Source organism: Myotis davidii, unplaced genomic scaffold, assembly GCF_000327345.1.
Source record: "Myotis davidii unplaced genomic scaffold, ASM32734v1 scaffold1437, whole genome shotgun sequence".
Taxonomy (NCBI): Eukaryota; Metazoa; Chordata; class Mammalia; order Chiroptera; family Vespertilionidae; genus Myotis; species Myotis davidii.
In genome coordinates this window covers 1,221,311-1,234,025 of record NW_006288601.1, presented here as the reverse complement: position 1 = coordinate 1,234,025, position 12,715 = coordinate 1,221,311, and the positions used below count along the sequence as shown (strand labels likewise).

General features: G+C 44.5%; 1 protein-coding gene and 1 pseudogene across 5 annotated transcripts in view; one reads left to right on the top strand and one right to left on the bottom strand.

Annotated features, from left to right (window-relative positions):
- UTP4 (UTP4 small subunit processome component) overlaps positions 1–12,715 on the top strand; it is a 29,087-nt gene that overhangs the window by 617 nt on the left and 15,755 nt on the right. For all 5 annotated transcript variants that reach the window (XM_015561786.1, XM_006760357.2, XM_015561784.1 and 2 more), the window contains exons 2-6: positions 415–575; positions 5,448–5,639; positions 6,257–6,341; positions 8,661–8,750; positions 10,711–10,922. In XM_015561786.1, the coding sequence (XP_015417272.1) occupies positions 417–575; positions 5,448–5,639; positions 6,257–6,341; positions 8,661–8,750; positions 10,711–10,922 (738 nt within the window). In that variant the 5' untranslated portion in view covers positions 415–416. The remainder of the gene's footprint in view (positions 1–414; positions 576–5,447; positions 5,640–6,256; positions 6,342–8,660; positions 8,751–10,710; positions 10,923–12,715) is intronic.
- LOC102767855 lies at positions 3,919–4,374 on the bottom strand (annotated as a pseudogene).

The window sequence follows — 12,715 nt, the reverse complement described above, 5'->3', positions numbered from 1 at the left end:
GAAGGACCTCAGTTCTTCCTTCCTGGAATTCAGCTGGTCCGCTTCAGCGTCTCCCTCGGACGCTCCCTTTACAGAACGATACTGTGTTCAGTCTTTTGCCCTGAGATCACATGTTAGATTCTCACCCCTCTTTTCCATACTACTTCCTTCAGGCAGTTGTCAGGATTGTTAGACGTCTGGGTGATGCTCTATATGTTGATCTTTTAACATTTTTGCAAAAGAATCTTGAGCGTCCGGAGATTGGTTGATAGGTTCCTGTGTGGGGCATGAAAATATCACTAGTTAGATCCGTAGACATGAACTTCAGTGAAATATAGTTGGAGTCTTCCAGCCAGAGCAGTGATAATAAGGAACAATACTGCAGTTAACATTTTACAAAAGTGACTCGTATTTTTTTTTTCTCCCCTCCCTTAGGAATGGGTGAATTTAAAGTCCATCGAGTTCGTTTCTTTAATTACGTTCCATCAGGGATCCGCTGTGTGGCTTACAATAACCAGTCAAACAGATTGGCTGTTTCAAGAACAGATGGCACTGTGGAAATATATAACTTGTCAGCAAACTACTTTCAGGAGAAAGTAAGTCATTTGGAAGCCTGATTTGGTGTTTCTGATAATTTTCTTCTTAAGTTCAGTTCTACAAAAACTTGTATGTCTTTTGTAGCCAGAGATCAAAAGAAAGTGACTCTGAACGCTCTCTGGAGTTGTTTTGAACCATGTGCCTTCTGTAGCATGCGATTTCTTGTCTGACTGATGAGAGAAGCTCCGCGTTTTGATGTGTTATGTTGGTGAGAAAGAGCCTGCCTAGGAATTGTGGCAGCTCACTGTCATTTGGAAACTGAGGTTTGCTCGTTCTTTTGGGCACAAGAAGGAAAATTGTCGAGACCATTGCTTTATATCAGTCTCCACACTGTTGCAGCTTTGGTAAGGTGGCATTTCCTGCTGGGGGTGTCATATACCAATTTCAGGGAAAATCATGAGACATTTTAATATCAGAAACTTTGGTGAGGTGATAGCAGGAAGTAGATTCCTAAGTTGGCCCGTCAGAGAATGTAGACTTACATCCCTATATTTGGGAGTAAAGGAGAGTGTAAACTAGGTAAAATTCCAGTTGGATGTAGAGGGATGTGACGGCAGCATTTTTTTCCAAAGGCACTGATTATTGATTTCCGGTGCAACATATAATTCCATTCACATTTATTGAGTGTCTTACATACCCTGGGCATCATGATGTAAGTGGACAGATAGGTAAATGAATGAATTTAGTGCCCAGCAGCCTAGTACTTGGAATGTAGGCACTCTGTAAAAGTTTCTAAATGAATGAGTGGCAAATATTAGGCATTAAAACAAATGTCAGATGCCCTCAGGGAGTTCAAAGTCCAGTTAAATTTTATATAAAACTAAGTACAAGCATAGAATCTTAGTAGAGAGATAACTTACTCTGATGAGGTGGGTTCAGGAATCTTGGAGAAGAATGACATTGAGCTGATCCCTGAAGAACTAATAGGAGTTAAAAAATTACTGGTGACCACAGCTGGGTCTTCGTGTGAGCAAACATGCTGTGGTACATGCTTGTTGCATCCTGTGTTTTTCTTGTCATTTATGACAGCTGTGATTATATAATAATTTGTATATTTGTTTAATGTTTTCGCCACTGAACTTCAAATTTTATGAAAGCAGGGACCATGTCAGTGATGTTGATGACTACATTTCCAGCATTTAGCAAGTATCTAGGACAAAGCCACTGCTGAATTAATTCTTATTGAATGAATTACGTCAACCATTTGTTAGTGTCTCTTATTCTCTCATCTGTTTTTTCAACAATTAAGTAATGCAATCTAGTCTTCTGCTTTCTTTCCCTTCTATTTAAGGTTGCTTAGCTCTGTTAGTTATGCTCAGAACAAGAAAAAATTGTTTCTCTCAGAGTGAAAAGAATAGGGATTAGGGATAGGGAGACCAACATTCTCTTCATGTCATTGACTGACACTTTGGGCAAGCCACTTCACCCACAAGTACTTTGGCCCTTTCAAATTCAGATAGGAAAAATTATACTTACCCATCTCTTTTGTGTCAAGCAAATAAAAGAATAAAATGTCTTGATAGAGATGAAGCTTTTTGAATGCTAAGACAGCACTAAGAAATCTGAGACTTGAATGAACGGCTGGAGTGAACTGCATTAGTTTATCTTTTATTTTATTTTTTTTTAAATATATTTCATTGATTTTTCACAGAGAGGAAGGGAGAGAGATAGAGAGTTCGAAACATCGATGAGAGAGATACATCGATCAGCTGCCTCCTGCACATCTCCCACTGGGGATGTGCCCGCAACCCAGGTACATGCCCTCGACCGGAATCGAACCCGGGACCTTTCAGTCCGCAGGCTGACGCTCATCCACTGAGCCAAACCGGTTTCTGCTATCTTTTATTTTTTAAACAGCTTTGTACAGGTAAAATGGACACAATAAGTAGCATGTATTTAAAGTATATAAATTGCCGAAACCGGTTTGGCTCAGTGGATAGAGCGTCGGCCTGTGGACTGAAAGGTCCCAGGGTCGATTCCGGTCGAGGGCATGTACCTGGGTTGCGGGCACATCCCCAGTGGGAGATGTGCAGGAGGCAGCTGATCGATGTTTCTTTCTCTCTCATCGATGTTACTAACTCTCTATCTCTTTCTCCCTTCCTCTCTGTGGGGAATCAATAAAATATATTTTTTAAAAAAAGTATATAGATTAATAACTTTTGACACACACACACGCACGCGCTTTGAAACCATCACCCAATCAAGATAGTTGCATTGATTTTTTTAAAAATTAGATACTTCAAATACAATTGGATGCAAATTTTATTCTACTGAAAAGGTGTTTTGTGTGTTTTTTTCCACAAGCCAAACTGTATCCAACTTTATTAAAGATAGTTTTCATAAACAATCATGGTATTTCAGGCAGGACATGGGCACACAGTCCTTAACAGTATACAACAACTTTCAAACTCCCTTCTTCAGTGAACTACCAAAATCAGAAAGCCACTATAAAACCCAGTGAAGTCTTCATCGGATGCTCTGAACAGGAAAAGTTTAGAGTGAGGGCTGACATTTCCCATTAAGCATGTTGTTTAACAACTTTTCCCAAGCCGACCCTGACTTTCAGGAAATGAAATGACCTTGGCAGAGAATGTTAATCTGTAGTTCCACAATCTAAAAAGAAACCGCTGCTCTTTTGAGGGACTCCATCTCAGTGGTGACACTGGGAAGTCCAGATTGCCCAGCATACTGGAAATCTGTTTGGGTCGAGTCCCCATAGGTCTCTGGGCTTAAGAGAGCCAAAGTCTGTGTTTAAAGTGGAGAGGGAGAAAAGGACATAAAAACGAATTTTAGTTTTCCCACACAACAAGGTGTTCGTGCCAGTAGGGCTAATGCGTGTCAACATCAAGAGATCCCTCCTCCCAGGAAACAAGGGGAAGTTTCTCAAAACTAGAAGGGAAAGGTATTCCCCTCCATGTCAGTCCAACTTTGGAGACATTCTATTAGTACTATATGTCCTTCCCCCAAAAAATAACAATAAAGTGTTTTGTGTGCATAGCTTATATAGCTTTAAAAAAAAAGTAAAATAAAATTCTGCATTTTTATAAAACTTGATAAAAAATAGTATTTCAAACTGTACAGTTACCTGACTACACATTTATCAAAAATGCACACACTTCACCCTAGCCAGTTTGGCTCAATGGATAGAGCATCGGCCTGCGGACTGAAGGGTCCCAGGTTCGATTCCGGACAAGGGCATGTACCTTGGTTGCGGGCACATCCCCAGTAGGAGGTGTGCAGGAGGCAGCTGATCGATATTTCTCTCTCATTTCTCGCTTTCTATCCCTCTCCCTTCCTCTCTGTGAAAAATCAATAAAATATATTTTTTAAAAAATGCACACACTTCACTTGGCATCTCCAGCACTTTCAGCTTTCTGTGCCTGTCCTGGCATCTCCATTTTCTGCAGGGTTATTCCCATCTTTGTCAACATCAGCTTTCCCTTTACCCTTTCAGTACCTTCTCTCCCTTCTTTGCAGGGGCCTTTTTAGCCTTGGGCTCTGACTTTGGAGGAGCAGGTTTAGCTGATAACCTGGCAGATCTTCTCTGTGGTTCCTCCTTCACCTTGGCTTTATCTCCTTTAGCATCCCCTCCCGCCTTTCTCTTTGGCATAATGGCAATGGTGGTGGAACATCCGAGCGGGACGCAAGGATGTAGCAGCACGAAGGCTTTGCTCGGTCCGGGGGTTGATCTCACCTCCTCACACTGCTAGTACTCCAGGGGGTTTATAAAGTTATGATAGCGCTGAGAGCCCTGGACCGGTTCCTACTGAAAAGGTTTTGCAGAACAATTTCTACTAAAAGAAAGCCAACTGTAGAAATAACTAAAACACAATCCTGGAAAAAAATGAAAATGTCAATAGACATGATCTTCTGATAGCACAAAATCCCACAGTTGTTATTTCTACGGAAGTATTTTATTTTATTTTTTAAATTTTTATTCATTGATTTGAGAGAGAGGAAGAGGGAAATATCAATTTGTTGTCCCACTTATTTACGCATTCACTAAAGGCCCGGTCCATGAAATTCATGCCTGGGTAGGGTCCCTAGGCCTGGCCGGCGATCAGGGCTGATCGTGGCCTTCTGCCTGCCAGCTGGGGCCTTCCTTCATTCCGCACCACCCCCTCATGGTCAGCGCACATCATAGTGAGCAATCGAACTCCTGGTCTCCCAGTCGAACCCCCAAGGGGACACTTTGCATATTAGCCTTTTAAATATAGAGATTGGTTGCTTTTTACAAAAATATATGTTTTTATTGATTTGAGAGAGAGAGGGAGATAGAGGGCTAGAGAGAGAAACATCAATGTGAAAGTGAAACATTGATTGGCTGCCTCCTGCATGCCCCTTACAGGGGATTGAGCTTACAAATCGACCTCTGGATCAATGCTCAATCACTGAGCCACACTGGCAGGGCTGGTTGTTTCTTGTGTATCCTGACCTGGGATTGAACCCACAACCTTGGTGTATCAGGACAATGCTCTAACTGAGTTACCTAGCTAGGGCTAGGGAAATGTCCACAGACCAACACTCTACCCACTGAGCCAAACCGGTCAGGGCTTTTTCTTTTTTTTTTTTTAAATATATGTTTATTAATTTCAGAGAGAAAGTGAGAGGGGGAGAGAGATAGAAACATCAATGATGAGAGAGAATCGTTCATCGGCTGCCTCCTGCACATCCCCCTTTGGGGATCAAGCCCGAACCCAGGCATGTGCCCTTGACCAGAATCGAACCTGGGACCTTTCAGTCCGCAGGCTGATGCTCTATCACTGAACCAAACCAGCAAGGGCTTATTTTTCACCATGTTGCCTGTGACTACTCAGTGCTGGTAGATGATGAATTCATGATGGATTGTTGAAGTTACGGTGTTTCTGTAGTTTTTCCCAGGTCATGAGTCTCGAGCTACGGAAGCTTTGTGCTGGGCAAAAGGACAGCGACTCTTTAGTGCTGGACTCAACGGAGAGATTATCGAGTATGATTTGCAGGCCTTAAACATCAAGTATTCTATGGATGCCTTCGGAGGACCCATTTGGAGCATGGCTGCCAGCCCCAGTGGCTCTCAACTTTTGGTAAGTACGCAACTATTGGTAATTTAAACCAAGATTCCTCTTGTGCCCACTTAAAACTTCTTCCCTGTGTTCATAGGAAGGTAGATTAAAGTTATGTTACGCTATATAGCAATTCCAATATGAGTTAGATTTCAGCAACCCCAGTATAAGATGTGTTTCACCACAGTGTTTCACCACAGTGTTTCTGAAAATTGTTTGAGCACACTGAGAAGACTGCTCCCCCAATCATTAACTTTAGAATGGGTGCTTTCAGAGGTTGAACCTTTTGTGATAAGACCGCTGTTCTCTTCTGGTTTGCACTGATTTGTACAATATCTTGATAAGTCTCTGTTTAGATTATATAGTTATTAGGTCTTTCATTTAGTCCATGGGTCTCTAGCAGAGATGCCCTGTGAATTCCTACTTCTATTCTATTGTCCTGCTTTCTTGTCAGGACTTAAAGGCTACCAGGAATATGCAATCAGTTTCTTGGTGCCAGTACTTTTTTCTCTCACCAACTATTTTTCAGAGCAAGTGATTGCTTTAGGGAAGAAATGTATATATTTGTAAATAAATACGTTTAGTTAAAAATGTAAAATGTTTATCTTCTCTATTTTCTACCTCCTCTCCCCTAATAGGTTGGTTGTGAAGATGGATCTGTGAAACTATTTCAAATCAACCCAGACAAAATCCAGTTTGAAAGAAATTTTGATCGGCAGAAAAGTAAGGGTCATTTCTGGTGAGGCTGTGAATAGCCTTAGCAAGTAGTTATGTTTCTGTGCCACTAGGGGTGGGATATTTCCCCATGGGTCCAGGTAATATTTTAACTACTAGAGGACCGATTCACGAAATTTGTGCAAGAGTAGGCCTTCCTTCCCCCAGCGGCTGGCACCAGCTTCCCTCTGGCTGCCGGCAGGCACTTGGGACCTGGGCTTCCCTACCAGCCCCAGCTTCATCCAGAAGGTCATCTGGAAGTATGTCCAGTCTAATTAGCACATTACACTTTTATTATTATAGACTAGAGGCCCAGTGCATGAAATTCATGCACTTGGGGGGCGGGGGCGCGGGGAGGCGGGCTTTACCATGTTTGAGCTTTACCCTCTCATAGTTCAGGAGCCCTCAGTGGATATCCGGCTGTTAGACATCCTTAGCACTGCCGCAGAGGCAGGAGAGGCTCCCACCACCATCGCTGCGCTCGCCAGCCGCTGTGGGAGCGCACTGACCACCAGGGGGCAGCTCCTGCATTAGTATCTGCCACCTGGTGGTCAGAGCATGTCATAGGGAGCGGTTGAGCGGCCTTAGCATATCATTAGCAGATTAAGCTTTGATTGGTTGAACGGACAACCAGGCATCCGGACACTTAGCATATTAGGCTTTTATTATATAGGATATACTAACTCTATCTGAGTACAGGTTATGTACTAGAAGCCATCTCCAGCTCAGACTTTCTCCATTGTATAGCATAGTTGTGATTGCTTGGTTAAGTGAAAATATAGAAAACCAGAAATATAAAATAGAAAAGCCAGTGTTTCTCTATAAGTTGATTTGTTAATTCTCACTTAAATTTGTGATGTTTCAACAAGTGTGCATAAAGTCCAGAAACCAGAATTTCATCTTTAGGAGTTGTGGTTCTTTTTTTATTGCTATTAATCCTCACCCGAGGTATTTTTCCATTGATTTTTTTTTTTTAGAGAGAGTGGAAGGGAGGGGCAAAGACAGAGAGAAACATCGATGTGAGAGAGACACATCGATTGGTTGCCTCCTGTGCCCTGACCAGGGCCAGGGATCAAGCTTGCAACTGAGGTACGTATCCTTTTTTTTTTTCTTTCTGAGGTACGTACCCTTTACTGGAATTGAACCTGGGACCCTTCAGTCTGAAGGCCAACGCTCTACCCTCTGAACCAAACAGGCTAGGGCAGAGCTGTGGTTCATAATCCTGCTGTGCATTCACATTGAACAGGGGAGTTCTATAAATAATTGCCCATGTTTAAGCTTTACCTGGACCAATTGATCCTGACCTGTAAAGTAGGGGGTGGCAGACTGTTTTTGTAACGATACAAAGTAGTAAATATTTTAGGCTTTGTAGGTCAAACCATCTCTGCCAACTCTGTTGTGGCAAAAAATAGCCATAGATAATACTTAAATGGGCATGGCCATGCTCCGTTAAACTTTACTTTCAAAAAAAGGTGGCGGGCCTCATTTGGCCTTAAGGACATGGTTTGCTTACTCCCCTTCTAGCAAATAGTCACTGTCCAATGTGTTCTTTGTATTCATTAGTAATATTTATTCTCTGCTACTCAGATTCATATTTGGTTGTTTTTAATACCTTTGGGGTGTTCTTTTTAAATTACAAAGGTGATCCAGTGCTTTTTAAAAATTTCATATGTTTAGCCAAGTATGAAAGAGAAAATAAGTATCTCATGCCCCTATATAGACAACATTTTGAGATTAATCTTCTAGACTTTTTAAAATATTCATATAAATAAATACATAGGGGTGCCTGAACCTGTTTTCAGCTTTGTTTTCTCTTGTTACATCACAGGCATCTGTCAGTCATGCCAGTCTGTATGGCATTGCATTTTATGTTCCATAATTTATTTAGTCAAACTCCAACTGATGGATAGTAATTATTTTTTTACTACTACGATCAGTGGTGCAGTGAATATTTTTATATACATGTTTTGGGGCATTCATGCAAGTATTTCTCTTTGATTAATTTCCCGTGCAATTACTGGGCCAAACATGCACATTTACGTTTTGTTAGGCTACTACCAGATCACCCTCAAGAGGCTGTGCTTCTTTACACTCCCATCAACCATTTATACATTATTAAAGTTAGTATCAAATACTTCATTATGGATCCCAGGGCAAAGTTGTTCCTCATCTGTTATAAACCATTTCTTCACAAGAGTGCAGTACGTAGTGGGAGCTAAGACTAGAGAACACTAGCCCCGTAGATAATTGTGGAGGGAGAACTCAGTTACCTTTTGCTGTATATTTATGTGTTTGTCACTTTCTTTTTTTATTGTTCCAACTCCCAAGGTCGCATCCTGAGTCTCAGCTGGCATCCCTCTGGTACCCACATTGCAGCTGGCTCCATAGACTGCATTAGTGTGTTTGATGTCAAATCAGGTGACTGTTTTTCTCAATTCATTTGGGATGTGGGTCTTGTCAGATTCACATTTCTGACAAACTGGAGTTCTTGTTATGCTTTCAATGATGTTTAGCCCTAACTTTCTTAATCTTCTGGGATGTTCACCATGAATTTCAGTCCTTTCTTGGAATACTCATCCTGCTTTGGGAAGAACCTTGGTTTTTCTATGGGATGCAGTATTTTATTTATTTTAGAGAAAAAGGAAGGGAGAAGGGGAGAGAGAGAGAAAACATCAGTCAACAGCCTCCTGCACACCCGCTACAGGGACTGAGCCCAAACCCTAGGCATGTGCCCTGACTGAGAATCAACCAGGGACCTCTCAGAGCATGGGACAACACTCTACCATTTCAGCCACACTGGCCAGAGAGGGATGCAGAGTGTGTGTGTGTGTGTGTGTGTGTGTATTTGCTGGAGCCAACTTCCCCAGCCGGCCACACCTGGGGCGGTGGTCCCTCCCCAGCCGGCCACACCTGGGGCGGTGCCAAGGCTTGAAGGGCATCTGCGGAGTGAGCGTGGTCCCTCCAGCAGGTGGGGTTCCTCGGCCTGGCCTGCAGGAATTGTGCGGAAACTGCAGTCTGACATGCCCCAAGGGGTCCCAGAGTGCAAGAGGGCACTCTACAAAGTTGCTGTCGCTCGGCAGCTCCTGCGTTGAGCGTCTGCCCCATTGTGGTCAGTGCACATCATAGCTACCGGCTGGTCAGCCAATCGGCCAGTTGCTTAGCCTTTTATATATAGAGATATATAGACTAGGGGCCAGTGCACAGATTTGTGCACATTGAACTGTGGGCCGCGAGGCTACAGTGGGCACAGGAGCGGGTCTCAGCCCATCCTCCGCGCCCCCGCCACGGCCCAGTCTGCCTGCAGCCCTGCTCCTGCTGCTGCCGCTCCCATGTGCTGATGGCACCGGCTCCGCTAGCACCTGCTGACGGTGTGGAGCTATTGGGGCCCGCGCCATCAGCAGGTGTAAGCGGTGGCTGCTGTCCCAATCACCACTCAGGAGGAGGTGGAGAAGCCCTCAGGGGTGATGGGGGCCAGCTGGTGTGAGCAGTGGCTCCGGTGCTGGCAGCAGGTGCGAGTGCCGGACGGGACCGCGGCTCATAGGAGCAAAGAATTTTCAGTAACCACCAGAGGCCCACCCCCATGTCAGTGACCATGCCCCGCCTTGGTCTAGTGCCCCCGCTCACCTGCTCCACTATCCTGCTGCTGCTGCCCGCCATGTTCTGTGTGTGCCCCCTGGTGGTCAGTGCATGTCATAGCGACCGGTTATTTGGTGGTTCTGCCATTCGGTCTATTTGCATAGTAGGGTTTTATATTCCATATAGTATTCCCACCCTCAATTGTGCCTATGTCCCTCTTCAGAGAATAGGTCTCTAGTCTTTCGTTGAGGTGAGGTTTTATGGCATTGCCTGGATTTTTACTTAGGGGAAGGAATCTGAGGGATCTACAAGTTTCTTAAACTTACTTTTATTCCGTTCCTCCTTTTAGTCCCACTTTCTTCCTCTGTTTCTAGAGTATCTGGGGTCACCAGCTCCTGACTTTTCTGAGGATCCTAGGGTGAAGTCAGGTGACTTCTTGGCTTTCCCCACTGCTGACTTGGTATTTAGTTTCAGGGCTCTGCTAAGCCAGTTACCACTCTACACATTCTCATAAATTGTCACTGTCTCTTTCCCAGGGGGTTTTGGAAAAGAGCAAAGTGTATTGGTTTCTGTGCAATTAGCTAGTTTTAAGTGAAGTTTCTTTTCCATTTCACCCCCACCCCTCCAGCAAATTTCTGTTCCTTCCCTGTCGCCACCCCCCTCTCTCATCTTTAGGCAACCATTTTGGTGTTGAGAGACTGAGTTCACCATAAGTAGTATATATTGGATGTGGTCTGTGCTCGGGTAGCTAACCTAACATGTTTACCACATCATTCAAATGTGGACTTTTCTTATTTTTCAGGGAGCGCTATTCATAAGATGCACGTGGATAGGCAGTATATGGGTGTGTCTAAGCGGAAGTGTATCATATGGGGTGTGGCCTTCTTGTCCGATGGCACTGTCATCAGTGTGGACTCTGCTGGGAAGGTGCAGTTCTGGGACTCAGCTACTGGGACGCTTGTGAAGACCCATCTTGTTGCAAACGCTGACGTGCAGTCCATTGCTGTCTCTGATGTGAGTATGGCTCCTGTGTTGAGCAGTTCCTGTACAGTCTGGGGGACGATAGAGAAGGCCCTGGCAGTGTTGCACCACAAACAACGTTCCCTGGCCCTGGAGGAAGATGATTTTAGGAAAATCCATCTGAAAAGCCACATAATTTCCCTGAACTCTCTTATTCTCTTAGCAATCAGCTGGAGAATATTCTCTGAAGGATTGGTTAGCAGAGAGTTTTTCTTCAGGCACTCCCCACCCCTAGTTAATCAGGTCTGATTGAAGACAGGGCACAGTGTGCTCAAAGAATCTTGAGAAGCAGTGTTTCCCCTCTTCGTACAACTGTTCTCCTGCTTCCTACCTTGGGAAATTAGAAGATAGTTTTATAGTGATTTTTGACAATGTTCATTGTCTTCTATTTGAATAAGACTTAAGCAGATTTGTATTGAACAGGTGTGCCTTTTTCATGTTGGTAACCAGAGTGCTTAATCAGAAATGTTTGGGTATGTTAGCAGTGAGGTATAGAAGTAGCTTTGAGGTTTGTTACTACGTCCTTTATTTTTTTGCCTTCTTAATTTGAGAATTGCTATCTTAAGGGTGAAAATCCAGTTTCTAGTGTAGAGATCACACATGTTTACTTTCCTTGCCTATAAAATGTTTCTGTCCCATTTCACAGTTTTCCATGAGAACAATTTTGTGTGTATTAAAGCCCTGTAAAACATGTAGATGTCACCTATAAACTATAATCCTATATAATAAAGAGGGAATATGCAAATTGACTGTCACTCCGCCACAAAGATAGCACCCACAGGGGAGGCCAAGTTCCCATAACGAGCCTTACTGAGCAATCAGCAGGGACCTGAGGCTGCGCCCTCCCCGCCCCCGTGGGGCTTGACAGGGGACCTCAGGCCATGCCCCCCACCCTGGTGCCAGGCCTGGAGACCACAGGCTGTGCCCCCCTACCCGGCAGGGCTTGACAGAGGACTTCAGGCCATGCTCCCTGCCCAGCGGGGCTTGATGGGGGACCTCAGGCTGCACCTCCCACACTGGTGCCAGGCTGCTTCCCTCGCCCCAGGCCAGGGGACCTCAGGTCGTGCCTCCTACCCAGCAGGGCTTGATAGGGGACCTGAGGCTGCAACCCCCTCCCGATGGGGTTTGATGGGGGACCTCAAGGCACGCCCCCTGCCCTGGCCCGAGCTAGGGGACCTCAGGCTACGCCCACCACCCCAGCGCCGGGCCAGCGGACCTGAGGCTGCGCCCCCCCCTTCCCAGCGGGGCTTGACAAGGTGAGACCGACCGGGTCTGGATCTAGCCCAGTGGGGGGGTGGGCAGCCAGGTCTGGGTCTCGCATGATTTTGAGTTGCACGTGGATAGGCAGGGACTTGACTCAGGGTCCCGTGGTGTGCCCCAGACTTTGACAGAAGGAAGATTTTCGTATACTTTTTACTAATTTTCTCCCATCTCTGACACTTCTATTATAGAGAAAGGGCAAATAGCAATATTAAAATATTTTCTCTAATTAATCCCCTTTTAATGTGCATGAATTTCATGCACCGGGCCACTAGTAGAAGTAGAAGTTGAGCCCTAGCTGGTTTGGCTCAGTGAATAGAACATCGGACTGAGGATTGAACTGTTGGTTCTCGGATAGATTTCCGTTAAGGGCATATGCCTGGGTTGTGGGCTCAGTTCCCAGTAGGGGGTTTGCAGAAGGCAACTGATCAATGATTCTCTCTCATCATTGATGTTTTTCTCTCTCTCCCTCTCCCTTTCTCTCTGAAATCAATAAAAATATTTTAAAAAATCTCCAAAGAGCTAAA